The sequence below is a fragment of the Bacillus rossius genome, chromosome 3, assembly GCF_032445375.1.
Source record: "Bacillus rossius redtenbacheri isolate Brsri chromosome 3, Brsri_v3, whole genome shotgun sequence".
Classification (NCBI taxonomy): Eukaryota; Metazoa; Arthropoda; class Insecta; order Phasmatodea; family Bacillidae; genus Bacillus; species Bacillus rossius.
Window position 1 is genome coordinate 1,254,442 of NC_086332.1, and position 25,131 is coordinate 1,279,572.

The 25,131-nt window shown below is 47.3% G+C and overlaps 1 protein-coding gene across 1 annotated transcript; it reads left to right on the top strand.

Moving 5' to 3' along the window:
- The first annotated feature begins 206 nt into the window (after nucleotides 1-206).
- LOC134529992 (peroxisomal N(1)-acetyl-spermine/spermidine oxidase-like) lies at nucleotides 207-23,848 on the top strand. The gene is made up of 24 exons (XM_063364517.1): nucleotides 207-636; nucleotides 2,021-2,176; nucleotides 2,307-2,476; nucleotides 2,911-2,930; nucleotides 2,976-3,082; nucleotides 3,442-3,534; nucleotides 3,627-3,686; nucleotides 3,896-3,988; nucleotides 4,081-4,140; nucleotides 4,233-4,292; nucleotides 6,152-6,244; nucleotides 6,337-6,396; nucleotides 6,489-6,548; nucleotides 6,641-6,700; nucleotides 6,793-6,852; nucleotides 6,945-7,004; nucleotides 7,664-7,756; nucleotides 7,861-8,092; nucleotides 9,032-9,428; nucleotides 12,307-12,441; nucleotides 20,351-20,547; nucleotides 21,423-21,549; nucleotides 21,889-22,044; nucleotides 23,002-23,848. The coding sequence occupies exons 1-23, from the start codon at nucleotides 483-485 to the stop codon at nucleotides 22,024-22,026; spliced, it is 2,685 nt and encodes an 894-aa protein (XP_063220587.1). The 5' UTR covers nucleotides 207-482; the 3' UTR covers nucleotides 22,027-22,044; nucleotides 23,002-23,848.
- The last annotated feature ends 1,283 nt before the right edge of the window (nucleotides 23,849-25,131 follow it).

Genomic DNA, 25,131 nt, shown 5'->3' on the forward strand with positions numbered 1-25,131 from the left:
GTCAGTCTCTGGTGAGTGTGGTAATGCAGAGGAGAGTGTCAGCCTCTGGTGAGTGTGGTAATGCAGAGCAGAGAGTCAGCCTCTGGTGAGTGTGGTAATGCAGAGCAGAGTGTCAGCCTCTGGTGAGTGTGGTAATGCAGAGGAGAGTGTCAGCCTCTGGTGAGTGTGGTAATGCAGAGCAGAGAGTCAGCCTCTGGTGAGTGTGGTAATGCAGAGCAGAGAGTCAGCCTCTGGTGAGTGTGGTAATGCAGAGCAGAGTGTCAGCCTCTGGTGAGTGTGGTAATGCAGAGCAGAGAGTCAGCCTCTGGTGAGTGTGGTAATGCAGAGCAGAGTGTCAGCCTCTGGTGAGTGTGGTAATGCAGAGAGTGTCAGCCTCTGGTGAGTGTGGTAATGCAGAGCAGAGATTCAGCCTCTGGTGAGTGTGGTAATGTAGAGGAGCGTGAACGCCCATGTCAAACAGCTAGTGTTGTGTTGAGGCCCGCATGCGGCACAGAGCAAGGGGACTGGCTGGTTGCAGCGCGCCGCGTGGCGGGGCGGTCCAGTGCCGTGTGGTGGTGGTGGGGGCGGGCATGGCGGGGCTGGCGGCCGCCAGGACACTGCTGCGTGGTGGCCTCACGGACTTTGTGGTGCTGGAAGGTATGCCGTGCCCTGAGTCACACTTGGGCTGGTCTTACGTTAATCATGGGAATTTACGGTTTTTTATCTTCTTAAACTTTAGGTACCTTTTTTCTTTGTTTGTTTCTCTGCAGTTACTTGAGCAGAAAAAATTATTTTACATCAGCAGCAACAGCATAGAGAAAAAAAACAAAAAAACAATTGAATAAAAATAACCTGCAAGTAAAATAACAACTCAACATCAAAAGCCATAACAAACATTTGTTTAGGCAGGAAATAGTGTATAACCCCAGATACTTATGTACACTCAGGTCCAAGCCAATATTGATTTATTAAGTTGTATGGTATTTTGAGTGCTTAATGTTACGTAAATATGGCATAGGCTGATTGTATGTATTCTAATTAGACCATGAAACTTTAATAAAAGTGGAATCTTTGTAGGAAATTAGTGTAATTGTTTCACGGTAGTCAGACTTCTCGGTAATTGAAAACTTATTTCCTTTAAATAAGCCAGAGGAACTAAGCTGTGTTCAGGTCTCGAGCATGAAGACATGAGGGCAATACACAAGTGACCCACTTACACATCTGTGTTTCTTAGTCCGGTTAAGTTAGCCCAAAAACTAGGGGTTCCCTTGCATAAATTCCCAACAAGCTGAAAATTTACATGAACGTTAGGGATACCATTTTAATGAAATTGTGAAAAGTCTCCATCGAACCCGTGTGTCTAAAAAAAAAATTTTAATTTTCTCAATTTTATCTTTTGTTATAGTATTTTGTACAGATACATCACTATATCATTTTTTCATTTGTAAATATTTTCAAAAGTTCTGTGCCCTTATTATTACTATTATTATTATTAATACAAATATTGATTACATTTGCCAGCGTAATTTTGTATTTAAATTGTTTTTTTTGTAATTATTTTATGGTTTTGTTTGTATGTATTTTTGATGTTGCATCTGTTTGTATCTGTTTGTATTTGTATTTATCTGTTGTTACCACTACAGGTATGTGGTACACTCCTTCTCGTGTATTGGCCATACACTGTTGGCTTGCCTGCTATAGAACTGACGATGGAGTGTCCATAGATTTCAAGTAGAATCCTTGTATTTGTCCTTATGGGTACTACATTAGGTTGAATATGTCTGCATTTGTAGTATATTGAATTAACAAATTATGTTTGTTTTCCATAAATATACACATTGATACCTTTTCTATGGAATAATAATTATTTAAGTTATTAAAAAAACTATAATACTTAATAAATGGTAAAGGCTGTTTTCAGCTACTTCCAATGCAAGCAAGAATCAAGAACCAGTATTTTGGTGCTTGAGTGGTCATGTTTCTGTGGGTGAGTGCAGTCGGTGCGAGAGACACCGTGCCACTGACACGTGTGTGCCCACAGCCCAGGCGTGCCCCGGGGGACGCGTGCAGACACTGGAAGTCGACGGGCGCTGGCTCGAGGCAGGCGCGCAGTGGGTGCACGGACAGAACCACTCAGTGTGGCGCCTGGCCAGCGACCGGGGCCTGCTGTCTGACAGTGTCTCTGCCGAGGGAGAAGGTGAGTCCACCCTCTCTGCCTCCTGCATGTGGTGGTCACTGCCGGTACCTGCTACCCAGTGGCTACTGTATTCCTCGACATGAACCACTCAGTGGCGCCTGGCCAGCGACCGGGGCCTGCTGTCTGACAGTGTCTCTGCCGAGGGAGAAGGTGAGTCCACCCTCTCTGCCTCCTGCATGTGGTGGTCACTTCCGGTACCTGCTACCCAGTGGCTACTGTATTCCTCGACATGAACCACTCAGTGGCGCCTGGCCAGCGACCGGGGCCTGCTGTCTGACAGTGTCTCTGCCGAGGGAGAAGGTGAGTCCACCCTCTCTGCCTCCTGCATGTGGTGGTCACTGCCGGTACCTGCTACCCAGTGGCTACTGTATTCCTCGACATGAACCACTCAGTGTGGCGCCTGGCCAGCGACCGGGGCCTGCTGTCTGACAGTGTCTCTGCCGAGGGAGAAGGTGAGTCCACCCTCTCTGCCTCCTGCATGTGTTGGTCACTGCCGGTACCTGCTACCCAGTGGCTACTGTATTCCTCGACATGAACCACTCAGTGGCGCCTGGCCAGCGACCGGGGCCTGCTGTCTGACAGTGTCTCTGCCGAGGGAGAAGGTGAGTCCACCCTCTCTGCCTCCTGCATGTGGTGGTCACTGCCGGTACCTGCTACCCAGTGGCTACTGTATTCCTCGACATGAGCCACTCAGTGTGGCGCCTGGCCAGCGACCGGGGCCTGCTGTCTGACAGTGTCTCTGCCGAGGGAGAAGGTGAGTCCACCCTCTCTGCCTCCTGCATGTGGTGGTCACTGCCAGATCCTGCTACCCAGTGGCTACTGTATTCCTCGACATGAACCACTCAGTGTGGCGCCTGGCCAGCGACCGGGGCCTGCTGTCTGACAGTGTCTCTGCCGAGGGAGAAGGTGAGTCCACACTCTCTGCCTCCTGCATGTGGTGGTCACTACCGGTACCTGCTACCCAGTGGCTACTGTATTCCTCGACATGAACCACTCAGTGGCGCCTGGCCAGCGACCGCGGCCTGCTGTCTGACAGTGTCTCTGCCGAGGGAGAAGGTGAGTCCACCCTCTCTGCCTCCTGCATGTGTTGGTCACTGCCGGTACCTGCTACCCAGTGGCTACTGTATTCCTCGACATGAGCCACTCTGTGGCGCCTGGCCAGCGACCGGGGCCTGCTGTCTGACAGTGTCTCTGCCGAGGGAGAAGGTGAGTCCACCCTCTCTGCCTCCTGCATGTGGTGGTCACTGCCGGTACCTGCTACCCAGTGGCTACTGTATTCCTCGACATGAACCACTCAGTGTGGCGCCTGGCCAGCGACCGGGGCCTGCTGTCTGACAGTGTCTCTGCCGAGGGAGAAGGTGAGTCCACCCTCTCTGCCTCCTGCATGTGTTGGTCACTGCCGGTACCTGCTACCCAGTGGCTACTGTATTCCTCGACATGAACCACTCAGTGTGGCGCCTGGCCAGCGACCGGGGCCTGCTGTCTGACAGTGTCTCTGCCGAGGGAGAAGGTGAGTCCACCCTCTCTGCCTCCTGCATGTGTTGGTCACTGCCGGTACCTGCTACCCAGTGGCTACTGTATTCCTCGACATGAACCACTCAGTGGCGCCTGGCCAGCGACCAGGGCCTGCTGTCTGACAGTGTCTCTGCCGAGGGAGAAGGTGAGTCCACCCTCTCTGCCTCCTGCATGTGGTGGTCACTGCCGGTACCTGCTACCCAGTGGCTACTGTATTCCTCGACATGAGCCACTCAGTGTGGCGCCTGGCCAGCGACCGGGGCCTGCTGTCTGACAGTGTCTCTGCCGAGGGAGAAGGTGAGTCCACCCTCTCTGCCTCCTGCATGTGGTGGTCACTGCCAGTACCTGCTACCCAGTGGCTACTGTATTCCTCGACATGAACCACTCAGTGTGGCGCCTGGCCAGCGACCGGGGCCTGCTGTCTGACAGTGTCTCTGCCGAGGGAGAAGGTGAGTCCAACCTCTCTGCCTCCTGCATGTGGTGGTCACTGCCGGTACCTGCTACCCAGTGGCTACTGTATTCCTCGACATGAGCCACTCAGTGTGGCGCCTGGCCAGCGACCGGGGCCTGCTGTCTGACAGTGTCTCTGCCGAGGGAGAAGGTGAGTCCACCCTCTCTGCCTCCTGCATGTGGTGGTCACTGCCGGTACCTGCTACCCAGTGGCTACTGTATTCCTCGACATGAGCCACTCTGTGGCGCCTGGCCAGCGACCGGGGCCTGCTGTCTGAGTGTCTCTGCCGAGGGAGAAGGTGAGTCCACCCTCTCTGCCTCCTGCATGTGGTGGTCACTGCCGGTACCTGCTACCCAAAGGCTACTGTATTCCTCGACATGAGCCATTCTGTGGCGCCTGGCCAGCGACCGGGGACTGCTGTCTGACAGTGTCTCTGCCAAGGGAGAAGGTGAGTCCACCCTCTCTGCCTCCTGCATGTGGTGGTCACTGCCGGTACCTGCTACCCAGTGGCTACTGTATTCCTCGACATGAGCCACTCTGTGGCGCCTGGCCTGCGACCGGGGCCTGCTGTCTGACAGTGTCTCTGCCGAGGGAGAAGGTGAGTCCACCCTCTCAGCCTCCTGCATGTGGTGGTCACTGCCGGTACCTGCTACCCAGTGGCTACTGTATTCCTCGACATGAGCCACTCTGTGGCGCCTGGCCAGCGACCGGGGACTGCTGTCTGACAGTGTCTCTGCCGAGGGAGAAGGTCAGTCCACCCTCTCTGCCTCCTGCATGTGGTGGTCACTGCCGGTACCTGCTACCCAGTGGCTACTGTATTCCTCGACATGAGCCACTCTGTGGCGCCTGGCCAGCGACCGGGGCCTGCTGTCTGACAGTGTCTCTGCCGAGGGAGAAGGTGAGTCCACCCTCTCTGCCTCCTGCATGTGGTGGTCACTGACGGTACCTGCTACCCAGTGGCTACTGTATTCCTCGACATGAGCCACTCTGTGGCGCCTGGCCAGCGACCGGGGCCTGCTGTCTGACAGTGTCTCAGCCGAGGGAGAAGTTGAGTCCACCCTCTCTGCCTCCTGCATGTGGTGGTCACTGCCGGTACCTGCTACCCAGTGGCTACTGTATTCCTCGACATGAGCCACTCTGTGGCGCCTGGCCAGCGACCGGGGCCTGCTGTCTGACAGTGTCTCTGCCGAGGGAGAAGGTGAGTCCACCCTCTCTGCCTCCTGCATGTGGTGGTCACTGCCGGTACCTGCTACCCAGTGGCTACTGTATTCCTCGACATGAGCCACTCTGTGGCGCCTGGCCAGCGACCGGGGCCTGCTGTCTGACAGTGTCTCTGCCGAGGGAGAAGGTGAGTCCACCCTCTCTGCCTCCTGCATGTGGTGGTCACTGCCGGTACCTGCTACCCAGTGGCTACTGTATTCCTCGACATGAGCCACTCTGTGGCGCCTGGCCAGGGACCGGGGACTGCTGTCTGACAGTGTCTCTGCCGAGGGAGAAGGTGAGTCCAACCTCTCTGCCTCCTGCATGTGGTGGTCACTGCCGGTACCTGCTACCCAGTGGCTACTGTATTCCTCGACATGAGCCACTCAGTGTGGCGCCTGGCCAGCGACCGGGGACTGCTGTCTGACAGTGTCTCTGCCGAGGGAGAAGGTGAGTCCACCCTCTCTGCCTCCTGCATGTGGTGGTCACTGCCGGTACCTGCTACCCAGTGGCTACTGTATTCCTCGACATGAACCACTCAGTGGCGCCTGGCCAGCGACCGGGGACTGCTGTCTGACAGTGTCTCTGCCGAGGGAGAAGGTGAGTCCACTCTCTCTGCCTCCTGCATGTGGTGGTCACTGCCGGTACCTGCTACCCAGTGGCTACTGTATTCCTCGACATGAGCCACTCTGTGGCGCCTGGCCAGCGACCGGGGCCTGCTGTCTGACAGTGTCTCTGCCGAGGGAGAAGGTGAGTCCACACTCTCTGCCTCCTGCATGTGGTGGTCACTGCCGGTACCTGCTACCCAGTGGCTACTGTATTCCTCGACATGAACCACTCAGTGTGGCGCCTGGCCAGCGACCGGGGCCTGCTGTCTGACAGTGTCTCTGCCGAGGGAGAAGGTGAGTCCAACCTCTCTGCCTCCTGCATGTGGTGGTCACTGCCGGTACCTGCTACCCAATGGCTACTGTATTCCTCGACATGAACCACTCAGTGTGGCGCCTGGCCAGCGACCGGGGCCTGCTGTCTGACATTGTCTCTGCCGAGGGAGAAGGTGAGTCCACCCTCTCTGCCTCCTGCATGTGGTGGTCACTGCCGGTACCTGCTACCCAGTGGCTACTGTATTCCTCGACATGAACCACTCAGTGTGGCGCCTGGCCAGCGACCGGGGCCTGCTGTCTGACATTGTCTCAGCCGAGGGAGAAGGTGAGTCCACCCTCTCTGCCTCCTGCATGTGGTGGTCACTGCCGGTACCTGCTACCCAGTGGCTACTGTATTCCTCGACATGAACCACTCAGTGTGGCGCCTGGCCAGCGACCGGGGCCTGCTGTCTGACAGTGTCTCTGCCGAGGGAGAAGGTGAGTCCACCCTCTCTGCCTCCTGCATGTGGTGGTCACTGCCGGTACCTGCTACCCAGTGGCTACTGTATTCCTCGACATGAACCACTCAGTGTGGCGCCTGGCCAGCGACCGGGGCCTGCTGTCTGACAGTGTCTCTGCCGAGGGAGAAGGTGAGTCCACCCTCTCTGCCTCCTGCATGTGGTGGTCACTGCCGGTACCTGCTACCCAGTGGCTACTGTATTCCTCGACATGAACCACTCAGTGTGGCGCCTGGCCAGCGACCGGGGCCTGCTGTCTGACAGTGTCTCTGCCGAGGGAGAAGGTGAGTCCACCCTCTCTGCCTCCTGCATGTGGTGGTCACTGCCGGTACCTGCTAACCAGTGGCTACTGTATTCCTCGACATGAACCACTCTGTGGCGCCTGGCCAGCGACCGGGGCCTGCTGTCTGACAGTGTCTCTGCCGAGGGAGAAGGTGAGTCCACCCTCTCTGCCTCCTGCATGTGGTGGTCACTGCCAGTACCTGCTACCCAGTGGCTACTGTATTCCTCGACATGAACCACTCAGTGTGGCGCCTGGCCAGCGACCGGGGCCTGCTGTCTGACAGTGTCTCTGCCGAGGGAGAAGGTGAGTCCACACTCTCTGCCTCCTGCATGTGGTGGTCACTGCCGGTACCTGCTACCCAGTGGCTACTGTATTCCTCGACATGAACCACTCAGTGGCGCCTGGCCAGCGACCGGGGCCTGCTGTCTGACTTGTCTCTGCCGAGGGAGAAGGTGAGTCCACCCTCTCTGCCTCCTGCATGTGGTGGTCACTGCCGGTACCTGCTACCCAGTGGCTACTGTATTCCTCGACATGAACCACTCAGTGGCGCCTGGCCAGCGACCGGGGCCTGCTGTCTGACTTGTCTCTGCCGAGGGAGAAGGTGAGTCCACCCTCTCTGCCTCCTGCATGTGGTGGTCACTGCCGGTACCTGCTACCCAGTGGCTACTGTATTCCTCGACATGAACCACTCAGTGTGGCGCCTGGCCAGCGACCGGGGCCTGCTGTCTGACAGTGTCTCTGCCGAGGGAGAAGGTGAGTCCACCCTCTCTGCCTCCTGCATGTGGTGGTCACTGCCGGTACCTGCTACCCAGTGGCTACTGTATTCCTCGACATGAACCACCCCGTGTGGTGTACAGGCCCCTACCTGCGGGAGCACGGCCGCACGGTGCCGCTGGACTTGGTGCAGGAGGTGGGTGGCGTGGTGGGCGACATCATGGAGGAGTGCAGTCTGTTCACACGGCAGAGTGCGCCTGCGCCGTGCTCCGTGGGCGCCCACCTGCACGCTCGCTTCCAGGAGCACCTGGCGCGCTGCGGCTGTGACGAGGAGGGGCGCCGGCTGCGCCAGGAGCTCTACGACTGGCACCTCAGGTGCTGTGCTTCCTTCCGTCACACCACGTGTGCATGCATCTGCGAGGGGTGTGGTACCCGGAGGGAGCCCACTGGCCCCTGGCGCACACGTCTTTACAAACAACGCAAAAACACATAGAAACTTAAATACTCAAACGGGTAAAAATAATGCCTAGAGGCTTAGTTATTATAAAGCAAGCAAATTTTCGGAGTAAATTAAAAGGTTTGAAACATATAAGTTATGATTATAAAGTATATGGCAAACACAATAATACTTCTTAAAAGAAATAAAAATATGTTTTTTAAATGATATCAGCAAATCTAACTAATGAACTGAACATGACTAGACTACATAATAAGTCATTAACTAAACTATTTAACAAGTGGGGAGGGCGGTAGTCTGGGTCGCTACAAGCTGTGGCCAGTCTGACTGTCTGTATTGGCTTCGTCACACGCACAGTGCATCCCCGTGAATAGCTGTCATGTGGAGATGGAGTAGGCTAGGTTCGCAACCGTCGGTTGTTAAAAACTCATTGAAGTCTTGTTGCTGGACACTCTTCTCCGTATGGGTCGCCATCTCCAGTTCTCAGCACACTGATGACACCTGGGAACATAGGTAACAAGTGCATTACTTAGATGGCACATAAAGCTTTCAGGAACAACTATTTGGAAATTTTTTTATAAATAATGAGGTACTTGTCATTGAGACATTACTTTTCAATCGCAACTTGTAAGATGCTGACCTGTGTACCTATTTGGTTGAATGCTAATATGGTTAGTAGATTAATAACCTCAAACCGCAAATAAGGTCAGCATTTGTGTGACTTCTCTAATTTGATATATTTTTGATTTTATCTAATCTAAATAGTTAGGCTTTTATGTATGTGTAGTTGGTATTAATGTCCAAAAGTATAAAATTCTGCATACGTAGCATTGTTATTTTTTCTTCTGTTGGTCCAGATTCTACGTGATCGACAACTCGTGCTCGCAGTTGGACGGCCTGTCGGCCAAGGCGTTCGGCACGTACCAGTTCAGCGGGGGCCAGGACTACGTGAACTTCAGGCGTGGCTACAGCTCCCTGGTCCAGTCCCTGGCGGACGAGCTGCCGGCGGGCCGCCTGCTGCTCGGCACTCCGGTGGCCTCCGTGCTCTGGGACGCAGGTTCTCCGAGCGCTCAGGGCCGGCTCCACGTTGCAGAAGGCCCGGAGAGGAGCGGCCATGGCCCCCGTGCCCTGGTGTCGTGCAGCGACGGCCAGCGCTTCGAGGCGGAACACGTCATAGTGACGTGCTCCCTGGGCTACCTGAAGGAACATCACGCGACCATGTTCCAGCCCGCTCTGCCTCGCGCCATGGTCCAGGTGCGTGTTCTGTCGCTCCTCGCGTGAGTGTTGTCGGAGCTCGTTGCGTTGCACTTAGGGCTCCCTCGGTGTGGCAGACATGGTTGAACAGTGTTTTATGGTTTTACCCCCTCCACATGTTCCTTCACTGCTCTGTCTATGGGTCTTACTGGGCTGAGGCATGGTGTTTCGGGTATGGTTGGTGTCTCGTCTGTTGGGTACAGGTTTTGTATCTCTGAAGTATAGCAGTTTTCATTACATTTTGCATTAGCAAAAATTCAAAGTAGCAACTATCGTAACATTTTATAGTCCTTTGATAACTGCAATTTCTTATCATCATAATCAGTTTTGTCATAACTTATTCACTATCATTCTCAGTTCTTTCTTAAAATATTTACTTAGCAAATTTTTTCTACACCAAACATAACAGTTTTGTCTCGTAATAAGTGTATTTCATTTTCAATTTCAGCCCAATTAGAATGGAAAAGAATCAGATATTATTTGTAATTATTATATTTAACAGCATATAGGTGGCACTTTTTTATTCTTTTTCTTTTTTAGTTTAAAAAATGTACTGCGTTCCTTATGTGGATTTTTCACTTTAGGTAAAAAAGTAAACAAATGTTATGATTGCAGGATGTCGTTGAGAAAGTTGTGTGAATAACTCTCCTGTGTTGGTTTTTAATACATATATAACATCACGAATAAATAAAATTGTTTAGTTAATATATCTGAGTAGCGGGTGAAAAGCACCCTGAATGGCAATGTGTGTGCGTGCATTCTGTGAGTGCATGTGGCTACGTAGCATAGCTCCCTCGTAGTTGTAAGTTTCCGTGAGCTGGCACCCCACACAACTGTAATCCAACTTTATTGTTTTTTGCATGCTGTGACCTGAGCCCTGGTCACAAGCTCATAAGACATATACGTAGATTATTATGTATTGTAACCTGCTTTTATTTTAATGTAATTTATAGAAACCTTAAATTTTATTTTGAAGGCTGAGAACTTAGGCAAATAAATGTAACTTTATTTCTGTGCACATGGCAGTCTCAGTAGCATTTGTAATTATATATGTGTGTCTATATATGCTTTTGAATTGACATACACTATGTTTAAATGAGAGAAAACAGAACTATTTAGTTAGTGCGTCGCCGGGGTGCTGATAGAGGCATGCTAGTGGTGGAACTGTTGAGCAAGTAGTGAACTAATACCTGACTGTGTTGTGCAGCGAAGTGCGCGCCCAAGTGACCTCCGAGACACGTACTTGGTGCGGTTAAGCCACATGTAGAAATGGTCTGCGGTAAAGGAGGGTTCTGGGACTTTGACCATGCTCTGAACATCACTGTCGATTGGTGCATCGTCCCATTTGTCCATTACACTTCAGAAATTGGTCTGGGTTGTAAGCGTTTGCAGTGTTGCATGAAGACAAAATGTAAGTTATACTTAATTTATTTTTGGCTCGAGCAAGTAGTCACCCAAGAAACCGAGGGACAGCTTCAACCACGGGTGGAGTATATCCTGAAACAACGTCTGGAATTTTGACCTTTAAGCTATGGAAGTATCGCTGAACATAGGCGCTGGTATTTTTAAGCTATTTGAGATTGAAGTCGCAGCATGGAGGACATTGTTTAGTGCCATTTGACTACTGCAAGAAGACTGGTTGCGAGGCAACAATTTGAAATTTGAAATTTGAATAACGTTACGAGGCTCACTGCAGTCTTTCACCTCTGCTTATAAAAACCCGAACCTTATTGACTGGGTTTGGCGTGGAGTAGTACGATGGTTTTGCCAGTGAACTTTTGAAGAATTTGTTGAATAAAGTTAAAGATATGCAAGAGAGTTAATTTTATGTTAATTCTGTTTTATGATTTTGAAGTTAATGGTGATTTTTATTTTCACAGGTTCCTTAAAAGTTTGTATAATATCCTGAGCTGCCATTTTTTCTATAATAATACTTACTTATATTGTAATTTTTAGGAAAGGTTTTTAAGAATGCTGTAATTTATCGTGTGTATTTAAGTAATTTGATATAGTACTGTTATCACTGGGGAGGGGGTGTGTGCATTATACAATAATGGGAGCCGGAGTGGAGCCAGAGCGACTTAGGTGTGACCCAAGGTCTGAAGGAAGATGTCAGCATGTAAGAGGATGGGGAAGAGATATCTTTTAGTTTAAATTGGCTTGAGCAATATTTTAACCCTTATATCCACACTTTCAACCATCTTATGTTGGTGTTCTGCATTTGTAATGCCTTGTATGGTATATTTTCCTGTTCAGAAATTAGAAGCTAGATAGATGTTGTACACCGACTGGATTGTGAGGCTCAAGTGATGTGTGACGAGTGTGCAACGTCACAATTCTCTGTGACGCGTGCAGTACAGGCCACAGCTTGATTGCTCGCCAAGACATCGTGAAGGATGTGTGCTTGTATTTTAAGTGACATTCTTGGTTAGTTTCACAGTAGTCTGTGGGATAATGGATGTGATAAATACAACTAATTTTTCTATTACAGGTCATGTAATGTACTTCTTATTTACACTTTGTTTCTGTTGGAAATCACTGATGTTTTCACACTGACAAACCGAGTTAGTCCATTATCAATTATGTTAAATTTTTAATGTATGTATGAAGTGTTAAGTTAATGTTGTGTGCATACTAAGTTATATTGTGTGTGTACTGCTAAGTTTATGTTGTGTGGACCGCTAAGGTATATGTGAGAAATGTTAATTTATGTTGTGTGTGGACTGCTAAGTTTATTGTGGGCTGCTAAGCCTATGTTATGAGTGAACCATTAAGCTTATGTTGTGTGCGGAGCTGCGGACCACTAAGTTTATGTTGTGTGTGGATCAGTAGGTTTATGTTGTGTGTCAAATAACTGTTGTCATGGTAATGCTCACAGGCTATCGAGGACTTGGGATTTGCAACCATCAATAAGATATTCCTCATCTACGACGACCCCTGGTGGCAGCCGGACACAAGAGGATTCCAAATTATCTGGCCTTTGCATGAATCTGAGTTTTTCTTAGAGAATGAGGTACGGTTGCTCAACCCCGTCAGCTGTTGGGAGGATATTAATTAATAAATAAACGTAAGCTAACCTCATTTTAACAGTTTTGCATTCACTGTCATCAAGTCCAATAACAAAACTCGTATTAATTAAAACACACTTTGGATAGCACAGCAATAACGCTAAAAACTGACTGCTAAGTTCACAGCCTATGCACTCTGTTCGAATGCAATATCAAATAATTAAACATAATTTTCTGCAACTTGACAAACAATCAGAACATGTTTACTGTTCACGTTACTGCAACGTGCCACTCTTAATGGCTGGTGTTGTGTGTTATTTCCTGGCTGGCTGTTGTTAGTGCTTCCAGCCATATGCCGTGGAACCAGTCCTCTGCGTCCCTGCTAGGAACTCTCAGTTGTAGACATCTCTGTGGATATGCTGTACCACCATCCACACACTACAACATTCAGCACCCACGGGATGTGGCATATAATATAATATTAAGTTTCCATTGTCATGTTACTTATTTATTTGTTATTTATTTCAACACAAAGTCAGTGAGATATATAATGTGATACTTGAAATTACCAAAATACATAACATTGTGGCTGCCGTATATAGAAACATATAGGTACATATATAGTTAAAAGACCCTAATAGATCATGATATTGCCAGACTTGTCACATGGGACCTAATTAATTGCTCTTTGCAACTAAGTTATGGAATTCTATCAAATGTAATGTTCATATATAGCTAACATTTAGTTTCTGTTTCATTCAAATTCTTCATTTTGATTTCTCATCGAGAGAAGCGGCCATTGTTCTATAAAGTATTGAATTTTAAAACCATTTTTTGGTAAATACTATGTTAGATTTTTCACAAATATATTTTAAATTTACCCACTTTTACTAAAACCCTGAATGTAAGCTCTAAACGTTAATAATTGTTAAATATAAATAATTTTAAGAGTTAAGAATTAAATTAAAAAGGTTAGTTATTAATACTTATGTGAAAACACTATAAAAAAATTGGTGATGATTAGTATAGTAGATGTGAATTCTTGGCTAGTGATTATGAGTAGTTCCTATTGCTCACTTGTTTGGTGGTCATATTTTACTTTGGTGTTGTTTATTTTTGTATTAGAGATGGCCTTGCAGGTGAAACTGGCATTTATTGGAGATAAGCTCAGATTCAAAAATTTCAAATATAAAATGACGTATTTTTATATTTTTATGGGGTGGTATCTTCCGTTCATGGATAAACACTGCAATATGTTCACACGTTTACCAGCTGAGAAATTGTTAAGGGCAGAGTATTTTATTAAAATTTAAGTTTTGAAATTTATACATTTTCTTGCATGACGAGGGCCAGAGTCTTCCCAATATGTAAATAAATATAAAATAAATATAAAAATTTTGGGCATGAGTAATAGAACAAGGGTATCTATATGTGAAGACCTGAAAAAAAAAAAATATTTTTTTCTGAAAAGTGGTGTTATTTTTCACCAAATTCGTAACAAAAACAAGGTTATTTCATTTTTATGTTCACTTTGATTTGATCACATTAAAATTAAACAAAAAATTAAACCATAACCTAATAATTATGAATAATTTCACACAAATTCTATTTAGTGAATGCTTATCTTCCTACATTTATTAAAACTAAAAGTGCATAAAAATTTAAACTGTAAATGTTAACTTTAGTCATCAAAAGACAGCATAGTGAACAGATCAACATTGCTTTCTTTCAGGTTTTGCCTTCTGTCTGACAATAAGTTGTAGTTACTAAGTAATCTTTTACTGTCATGTTGTTTGTAGGTCTAAAGACAGCATGCAGGACTCTTAGTGCAAACTGATTGTAAGTTATTCTCCGATAAGTCGGCATTTTCAACATATGTGTACTTTTCTGTCTTGCAAATCCCTTGCACATCTTTAAGTGCTTCATAACGCTAGAAAAATTGGTGTTCTCAAAATGATGGAGTTCGGGAATAGTTTACATTAGTGAATTTAAATCGTCTGACTTATTAAGTATGATGTTCTTTGGGTTGATACATTTAATTAAAGTCCTGATTACTGGTGCAGAAGTATAATTATTCAACATCATTACCAATAAAGTAGTTTTGCCTGATGTTCACATGTTTGTCACTTTTCAAGTGCTTTGAAACGGAATCTTTTCTTTCAAACGTAACTTAGTAGTTGCAGTTGCACATGTATGTCAATAATTTGACATACTTTAAGTGTTCTTTTGAGATGTGTTCACATAACACACAACATTTGTGTGGCCTGACCCCATACGAGCAGGCAATCAAGGCAACCTTTGTACCGGCTTGTAACATGCTGACAGAATAAATTTCAAACAAAAAATAATTATTACAAATGCTCGTCTTCAAAATTACCATACTCATCTTCGTACATATGGGTACAATTTTATATCTTCAATATTTACTATGTCTGATAGTGCAGAGTGTTTGATGGTAAACAAATATCAACAATGTTTACAAAATGCTAAGTGTTAAGACGTTTGATTGTTGAAATGTTTTAGTTTCAAAACCCAAACCATAAAAGGTAAAACAGTTCAAATTCACAAATTCCTACACTAGTAAAGGATGGGATCAGTACGTGTTCTAGAGGCATTTTACACTCCATTTTACACTGCTTGTAGTCCAGACAAATGGTGACTTAAATTTTGGCATGAGAATATATTTTACTACCATGCAAAATGTAGAAAGATTACGCTCTTGAGAGGAAGTCTTACTTGAACTTTAAACAAGTTTGCAGCCAAACGCCAGAAAACTGCAGTTTGACTACCAGTGCTTCGATTACAAAGAACAATAATGAGATATTAAAATCCCTTAGCGTGGGCCAATTGTTGTGTGTATAACTAAATCTTGTTTATATGGTGCTTCAATAATACATGCGTCTATTATCAAAATAAGTTTATTTATATTTACAACCATTATCAGCATCATTTCTTTACATACGAATATTTACAATTTGGGTATAACCTATATATATATATCTCTTTAAATGCTGTGCATTTACTAAGTACGAATGTTGTACATATTTGATTTACTTTTACGGCACAAGGTAATAGTAACTGCTCTTTAATGTCTTCCTTTACAACAAGCATAAGCAAAACTATGTCCGCCTATGTGTAGACCCAATGCTATATGCATATTCCCTTATGATTATACGTAACATGTTGCGGAAACGTTCCTAACGTACATAGGGATTGGTTTACAGTGTTCTCGTAAATATGTAAGCGTATATTTTACCTACACCGGCTATGCGCTAACGTCTGAGTAATAACGAAATAGCAAGCTAAATTAAATAGTGCTGGCGCACAACACGCAGTTGTAGAGAACCGAACTAACAATATAAATTGCATACAAATAATGGCGGGCCCAACACTCAGCGATCGCCGTCACTATTACCAGCATTTACTTTGCAAAATGTTATGCCGCGGATTTACGGTTTCAAGATCTACGTAACACGAATCTAGGTTCATGACGGTCAGTCCGTATTCGGGCAGCATGACGACGCTGAGTGTAGACGTAACTCGTTAGCGATAACCGGCGGACTGTCCCCTTAGACCTACTGGGCAGACAGCAACTATAGAGAGCTGAGAGCCCGCTTAAATACTCTAAAAAGAACTAAAATCACAGATGTCGCTAGTGTTGAATCTAGAGGGAAAAAAGGGGAAGGATGAGAGGCGGTGGAGGGGGAACAAGACACCTAGAGTGGGAGTAGGGGAAATGAAAGGAGGTGGCGCTGCATCGCGACAGACGGCGACTGAGCGCAGCTACTGCTGCAATCTCCCCTCCCTTAAGACCGCGCCTATCTGATAGTCCGCCTTGGTAATTTCAACTTGCAGTAAAACCATCCTCTTCATACCAATCATCATATACGAGTAGGTCCACTCATGGACACAACTATAACACTGTTACGTCAATGTACTCATACATAGTGCGTAGACAATACAAAATAACAAGCACAAGGAACGCTTCTTGCAGCAGGGCTCTGGCTGGTGGCAGACAGTCCTGCGTGTCCCGCTCTTGAGGCCTCAAAGAGCCGGACACTGCAATGGGCCGCCGATGGTTATGCAGCCATCCTATACGAAGTAGCGCCAGGATATGCGCCCGGTCGTCCTCTGGGAGCCTAATCACGTAGCTCGTCCTCGGCGAGCACGCAGAGCTGAGGCGTAGACTCCTTAGGCGGTCTCGATCAGACAGTGGTCGGGGAGGGGAAGCGACGAGAAGAGCCTCGCTAGGACGTCTCCTTGCGAGGTCGGCATGGGGCCATCGATGCAGATGCAATCCGCAGATGCAGCGGGGGGGGGGGGGGGGGGGGGGGGTAGAGGGAAGGAAGGAGAGGCGCGCCCAGCTGTAAAAAGAATGGAAGCGACAAACACCGAACACACATAAAACACGAACACTCCTACAGTGGGGACAATCAACAAATAAATAAATTATAAATCTCACACCTTATAGCCTATAATATGTATATATATATATATATATAAACTAATTACAAAGAGTCTTAACTCACAAAAGGTTTTACTTGACTAACATGGCACTTTTTATATTTATTTTTAAATTTACAAGAGCGTAGCAATAATGTGTTGGTGCCAAGTATCCTATCGACCACAAAGGGTCCATCGTACAATGGTAATAATTTCGAACTAACTTGGGCAGCTAAGTTGGGTAAGCGATATGAGCGACATAAAACAAGCTCACCAACCTTATAATTAGCCACTGTTCTGTTTTTGTTATAGACCTCGGCTACTGTACTGCGTGCCCGTTTCAGATTACATTCAACAGAATTTAAAATTTTATCAAGCTGTTGGGCTGTGAGACTGGAGTCAATGGCAGGCAGGCCCCACTGATTTAGTAAAGGATGAATTAAATCTCGACCCAAAAATGGAAGACAAGGGGGGAAGCCAGTGGAAGAGTGATGGGCGGAATTTAAACCAACATTAATAAAGGCGATATCAGCGTCCCACATGGTCTGATCATCCCTGTAAAATGATATGAGGATGCTCTTTAAGACTTTATTTACTCGCTCCACCATATTCCCTTGGGGAAAATATGGTGAGCTAAACACGGGTTTTACCGACCACTCAAAAAGCGCATTTTTGTATATTATGGACTGAAAGTATGGAGCATTATCAGAGACTATGATATTTGGAGGTCCAAATATTTTAAAAACCTGCTCAGACAGAACCTTAACTATTGTTTCGGCTTTCATATTTCTCATTGGAGACAAAATTACAAATTTTGTAAATATATCCATAATGACCAACAAACATATGTTACCCTTTTTTGATCGTGTTAGGGGTCCATAAATGTCAATATGTATGGTATGCCAAGGGGCAACTGGCGGGTCTGCCGCATACAAGCCCACATTAGCATTACGTGGTGGTTTTGATACTTGACAATCTATGCAAGAACGTACGAATTTACGGACGTCATCGCGTAAATCCGGCCAAAATAGATATTTACAAATACGTTGATATGTTTTCTCAATGCCCAAATGACAACCTATGACCGACGAGTGAAAGTATGTAAGAACCATGGGACGTAAAACGCTAGGCACAACTGCTCGTCGTAATTTACCATTTTTTCCTGTATAGTACAGTATACCTTGCTCTACAATGTACGGAATTGGTTTCTTTAACTTCAACTCTTTTACAATTTCACAACAAGACCTATCGTATAGGATGGCTGCATAACCATCGGCGGCCCATTGCAGTGTCCGGCTCTTTGAGGCCTCAAGAGCGGGACACGCAGGACTGTCTGCCACCAGCCAGAGCCCTGCTGCAAGAAGCGTTCCTTGTGCTTGTTATTTTGTATTGTCTACGCACTATGTATGAGTACATTGACGTAACAGTGTTATAGTTGTGTCCATGAGTGGACCTACTCGTATATGATGATTGGTATGAAGAGGATGGTTTTACTGCAAGTTGAAATTACCAAGGCGGACTATCAGATAGGCGTGGTCTTAAGGGAGGGGAGATTGCAGCAGTAGCTGCGCTCAGTCGCCGTCAGTCGCGATGCAGCGCCACCTCCTTTCATTTCCCCTACTCCCACTCTAGGTGTCTTGTTCCCCCTCCACCGCCTCTCATCCTTCCCCCTTTTTCCCTCTAGATTCAACACTAGCGACATATGTGATTTTAGTTCTTTTTAGAGTATTTAAGCGGGCTCTCAGCTCTCTATAGTTGCTGTCTGCCCAGTAGGTCTAAGGGGACAGTCCGCCGGTTATCGCTAACGAGTTACGTCTACACTCAGCGTCGTCATGCTGCCCGATTACGTTCTGACAAGTTACTGCACTCAGCACACGTGCCAAACCGTAAATGTTGCGAGAAATTGCTTTTAATATCTTGTGCCACCTTTCTAGGAAGGAGGATGACTTGACAGCAGGATGTCTCGCAGCTGCAGTCGCACGACTGTCGTGCTTGTGCCTCGTCGACCCTCCACACCGCGCAAACACTCAGTTGAAGTCCACACACCGTCGTCTCTAGTTGCTTGCTGGCAGCCAGTACGACACACCTATGCCACGTGTTTTACGCCGTCAGCACTGTTAGCGGCGATTGTGTGGGACACACTCCAAAGTTCGCAACAAAAGTTTTTTAATTATAAATTTAACTAAATCAAAAATTTATAAAAGGCCATCAATTTTTACTTTTATTTTTAAATAAATAAATGTTATTCAATAATCAAAATAAGATTTAACAAAAATCCCTTTTAAAATCATTATAAAATATTTGTAAAGTGGCAGTGGCAAGACCACCACACTGGTAGGAATAATTTTTGGTATAGGAAAAAGGATGAACTATGGCACTGTGAGTGCTGATTGAGGGTGTGTGGCAGGGCTGCGAGTGGCTGCGAGGCCTCAGTGGGTTCGACGTGCTGGCGGCGCAGCGAGCCGTGCTGCTGGGCTGGGTGGGCGGCGCGGAGGCAGAGGCGGTGGAGACAGTGACCAGCGCACACTGGTGTGTCGCAGGGCTGCGAGTGGCTGCGAGGCCTCAGTGGGTTCGACGTGCTGGCGGCGCAGCGAGCCGTGCTGCTGGGCTGGGTGGGCGGCGCGGGGGCAGAGGCTGTGGAGACAGTGACCAGCGCACACTGGTGTGTCGCAGGGCTGCGAGTGGCTGCGAGGCCTCAGTGGGTTCGACGTGCTGGCGGCGCAGCGAGCCGTGCTGCTGGGCTGGGTGGGCGGCTCGGGGGCAGAGGCGGTGGAGACAGTGACCAGCGCACACTGGTGTGTCGCAGGGCTGCGAGTGGCTGCGAGGCCTCAGTGGGTTCGACGTGCTGGCGGCGCAGCGAGCCGTGCTGCTGGGCTGGGTGGGCGGCGCGGGGGCAGAGGCTGTGGAGACAGTGACCAGCGCACACTGGTGTGTGGCAGGGCTGCGAGTGGCTGCGAGGCCTCAGTGGGTTCGACGTGCTGGCGGCGCAGCGAGCCGTGCTGCTGGGCTGGGTGGGCGGCGCGGAGGCAGAGGCTGTGGAGACAGTGACCAGCGCACACTGGTGTGTCGCAGGGCTGCGAGTGGCTGCGAGGCCTCAGTGGGTTCGACGTGCTGGCGGCGCAGCGAACCGTGCTGCTGGGCTGGGTGGGCGGCGCGGGGGCAGAGGCTGTGGAGACAGTGACCAGCGCACACTGGTGTGTGGCAGGGCTGCGAGTGGCTGCGAGGCCTCAGTGGGTTCGACGTGCTGGCGGCGCAGCGAGCCGTGCTGCTGGGCTGGGTGGGCGGCTCGGGGGCAGAGGCGGTGGAGACAGTGACCAGCGCACACTGGTGTGTGGCAGGGCTGCGAGTGGCTGCGAGGCCTCAGTGGGTTCGACGTGCTGGCGGCGCAGCGAGCCGTGCTGCTGGGCTGGGTGGGCGGCGCGGGGGCAGAGGCGGATGAGACAGTGACCAGCACACACTGGTGTTTGGCAGGGCTGCAAGTGGCTGCGAGGCCTCAGTGGGTTCGACGTGCTGGCGGCGCAGCGAGCCGTGCTGCTGGGCTGGGTGGGCGGCCCGGGGGCAGAGGCGGTGGAGCGACTGGAGGAGACCCTGGTGGGACGACAGTGCACCGGGCTGCTCCGACACTTCACTGGCCGGAGCGACGTGCCGGCGCCTCGCAGGACCGTCAGGTGTGGGCGCCGTGTGCACAGTTCCCCACCAGCGAGGACGACAAGCTAACTCAAGATAAATACCAATTAATGCTCTTTTACAGCATGCACATAAGTGGCTGTCATTAGTGCTCTGCGCATTCCAGGTATTAGTCGGGAAAATTGTGGTCAGGATCGATTTGAAGTGATCGGCATATTTCGTGTTTCATCAGCAGAACTCGGAGGACGTTGACAGCATATTTAGTTTTGCTGGTTTTTGTGTTGAAATACGTATTTATCCTTATGATTCCTACAAACAATAGTATTTGTTGCCAAAAACGGACTAAAGTGTTCATTTATTCCTCAACTTAGCTTTTTGCGACCACTGGAGAATATGACATTTTAAGTGAGTGTGTAAGTGAGAGGGAGTGAATGATTAATGGGTGACTGACTGATGGGCAGTAGTGGTGAGTGAGTGATGGGTGAGCAAGTTATAGATGATGAGTGAGTGATGGGTTGAGTAAATGAGTGATGGGTTAATAAGTGATTGATGGGATGTGAGTGGTTAGGAGATGGATGAGCGAGTTATTGATGGGTGAGTGAGTGAGTGGAAAGTGAAGGAGCGATGTGGTAAGTGAAGGAGTTGTAGAAAAAGACACAGCTTACGATAATATTTCAAAAACTTTATTTGATAGTTTTTTTTTTTAAATACATTTTTATTTAATGAAAGGATGCCAGTTTATTACTTGTTAAAAGAAAATATAATGGTAGTTAAAAACTACGCTGAAGTAGTACTGTATAGTATTTAATAACGAAGAAGAGACTATCGTTGTTGTCTGGACAAGATAACTGCATGCCAGCTGTTGAGGAAAGGCAGCGGGGAGGGGGGTGTGTCAGGGTACCGTCGTGTGCCGCAGGACGCAGTGGCATGGCAACCAGTACGTGCGCGGCGGCTACAGCCACCACAGCTGTCGGTGTGACGTGTCGCACAGCGAGCCAGCAGTCCTGGCCCAGCCCGTGTGCTCTGGCGCCGGCCACGCTCGGGTCAGTGCTGCGAGTCTGTGTTCCTAGCCGGCTCTGTACTCATGATTGTAGCCAACTTTCATTTCAAGTAGGTTTCAGTGCCAGGTTTTTTTTTCATATTTGTCACGTTATGATATTTTATTTTCATAATAAAATTATTATTTTTTTCTTCAGAATATTGATTTTAATTCCATTTATAAGTCACAAAAAAAGTTGTCAGGTTTTTGAAACAGAAACTTTTTTGGATCCTCTCAGAATACAGAATACAGTATAAGCCTGTTTCACTTGCTTGCTAAAGGTAGTAAAGGTAGTAATGAAAGGACACAGAAGTGAGGAGTGTCCGTGCTGGCGTGCCCACAGCGGCCCGTGCTACTGCTGGCGGGAGAGGCCACACACCCGTGCTACTACTCCACCACGCACGGCGCCTATGAGACGGGCCAGAGGCAGGCGGAGCGCGTGTTGGCGCACCTGCACGCTCACTGCTCTGACACGGCCTGACCTCGGGATCACGCGCCGGTTAGTTTCCGTCCTTCAAACATGTGTAGACTTGCCCCGCCAGGTGGCACCACCGTCTGGGAGTCCTTAATGTCCCCAACACAACTTTCCTTCGCGATGCCCATCAGTAGAATCCCACAGAAATGATCAAGTGCTTTAATTGTTTTAGTTTTATACAACCTCAATTGGCTACCAAGCTATATTATTAAAATTTTAAATATTACAAAAATTACCTTTCTTTCCTTGTCAATTACCTAAGAAAAAACACGCAATTACAAAAACACTAAAATTAAAACTAATTTCTTAAAATTATCATTACCAAAATGGGCACCCGCATCTAAGATAATATCACCCCAAAATATGTTTATTTTGGGTCACCTTATTATTTTCCTGTTTCCAAAATTATTCTAATCTGAGGTTGCCGCGGTCCACATTAACTCAGTTAATCGAGACTCTACTGTGGCTTGAGAAACTCTTAAACAGGGCTGTGCTGTAGTCTGCCAGGGTAGTTTTATATTGCAACAGTGGATTTGTAATTATCAAATAATTATTTTACTAAATTATTATTTTATTACTAAATTATTATTTTACTCAATTATTTTACTAAATTAAATAATTAATTTCATGTACGTGTTTGTATTAATACTGAATACTGAGTATTTAATAAGTGTTTTAATTGAGCTTATACTTTACCAACCATAGTTATAAAATCACTCCCGTCATTTTGTTATTTTATTTATATTAATTACTTGCATTTAAAATCAAAGTTAGTTTTTTACTACACCAGGTAAGTAGGCCTATAACTTCTAATGTGCATACATAGTACACGCTCATATTTTTTTTGTGATTAATGTTTGAATGAAATGTAAATTCATGCTGTACAGTGTATTTGACTGGCACAGACGTGTGTGTGGCCTCGTTGCTGGTGACCACCGAGCATGAGCGCAGTTGGGAACAGGCGTGACCGTGTGTTTGCAGGCCGTGCTGGGTTCGAACCACGAGGCCGGACGTGGCAGACTGCTCCGTGCGAGCTGGTCGCGCTGCTGGCGGCGCCAGTTGTTCACTTGTCACCTGACGTGTTCCTGAATCAAATAAACCTGTTGTTTTTGTTGGCATCTTATTTGAACCATCTCATCCTCGCGATGAGCCGCATCTCGCCACTTGCGCCTTTCTCTAAGTCGTGTTGCATCTTGCGTAAGTCACCTCGCACCTCAGTGAAACTCTACCGAACAGACACGTGTCATTTACGTTTTCTTCCCTCAACATTTATCAGAACAATGTTGGAATAGTAGCTGTTTGAAATATTTTGTGAAGTTAACAGAATGATCGAAAACACTTTTTTAAACATTCACTGGCATCACCCAAGCAGAAAGAGAGCACTAGCAGTGGCATCGGTGACGGGGAGCGTCAAGCCTGCCGCACAGCTGCACCGGCCGTATCAGCGACGAGCCCGCTGGTGTTATCTGGTGGCTCAAAGCGACCGCCACGACTCCATCACCGGTGAGCTCATCACATGGTCGACAAAATGGACACATGGTTTGGTAACTATGGCACTCATACATGTTCAACAAAGACTAATAACTAATTAAACTAATACAAGATGTCATGGCACATAATATCAATATTGGAGACGTCCGGGCCACACCACATGGCTGGTCTTTCTTTCTTGGCGACACATCTGCGTGCTCTAGAGGTCGGCAGTGCACTTGGGAGGGCAAGTGGCACGGCTGTTGCACTTTCTGAACATTTGCATCCTACATACAATATCTGTAACTAAACATGTATAAAGACAGCTAGGGAAATAAATATTACTGATGAATAACAACTTTTGAGTACATACTAAATTAAAATAATTCAACAAAAATATAAATAAACTATAACATATCAGATTAAGATGGCACCATTCTTAAGTTGGTATTCAAATAGTATAATTTAATAAAATACTTATTTTAACATAAAAACCCTAAGAATACATTCAGTCACATCCTAGTGGGTCGAGGGACAGCGGGTGATCTGAATTTTTGTAAAATGATAATATAATAATATTTCATGAAACATGATAATATTTTTAAATTTTAATTTCAATATTTTTAAATTTTAATTTCTTAATATTGGTGGTCAAATGATGTGTGTATTTAAGGCAAATTTTAAAGCAATTTATTTTGTGATGGCGGTATAAATGGCCACATTGAAAGTGCCATAAAATCAAAACCAGAGTGCGCCTTAAAATCTAAACCAGAGTAGGTTCCCACAAAGCTGATATGCAGCCTGTATAAGGTAGAAATTGTTTTTGCTTAATTTGTAGGTAGAGTTGCATCAATATTTTACAATAGAGTTAGTCCTGTATTGCACGAACTTCTTTCTTGGTGACGTCGTCTGGGCCTGTGGCCCCTTTGAGCCCGATATGCCACCGCCCAAACACCACCACCACCCTCTGTTCAAACCTCCCGCTAACGAGTGCGTGCGTGTGTGTTGGTCGCCCGGCAAGAGGGCGCTGTAGAGCCAGTGCGCCGCACCCCTATATGTATTTAAATTATTATTGTTAACCTTTTCTTTTCACCCCTGAACAGTGTCACGAGTCAGTCAAGTGAGTGTCTTTTGTTTTCCTAATATAATATTTTTTGTAATAAAGTACTAAGTGCAAGCACGGCCCATGACGCTCCCTAGCGGGCGACGGTGGAATTAATATATAACTTTATTTAAACTAATTTCATGCGTAAGTAATTATTACAGATGGTCTGGTCGTGGATGTGTGCATGTTAATTTTATAAAGAGTTCATGTTATTCTCTATAATAACCCGGGGCACGCAGTCGCAAGGATGTTAACGGTAATTGTGTTCGGCGCGAAGGGCACCATGTTGCCTGCCGCAAGCCTTGTCTCTCCCCAGTCTCCTTCTACAGCCGGCCGAGAGCGGACGTCTCTGCAGACACCCCAAGGACATCACAGTTGTCCCAACCCAGTCAGTGGCGTGTGGGACGCCCTAAGAGCCCACTGCAATTAGGTAGAAGGGTGCCCGGCGCTGAGAGCGGGCTCGGTTTAGGAACAGGTGTTGAATTCGATATCAGGAGGGCTAATATCTCGCTGCACACGGGCCACATAACGCCCTG

Excerpts from the sequence above, each read along its gene's own strand:
- LOC134529992 (XM_063364517.1), top strand. The coding sequence starts at position 483 with ATGCGGCACAGAGCAAGGGGACTGGCTGGTTGCAGCGCGCCGCGTGGC. Across the intron at positions 9,429-12,306 it reads TGCCTCGCGCCATGGTCCAG|GCTATCGAGGACTTGGGATT; the intron begins GTGCGTGTTCTG and ends TAATGCTCACAG. Across the intron at positions 12,442-20,350 it reads AGTTTTTCTTAGAGAATGAG|GGCTGCAAGTGGCTGCGAGG; the intron begins GTACGGTTGCTC and ends GGTGTTTGGCAG.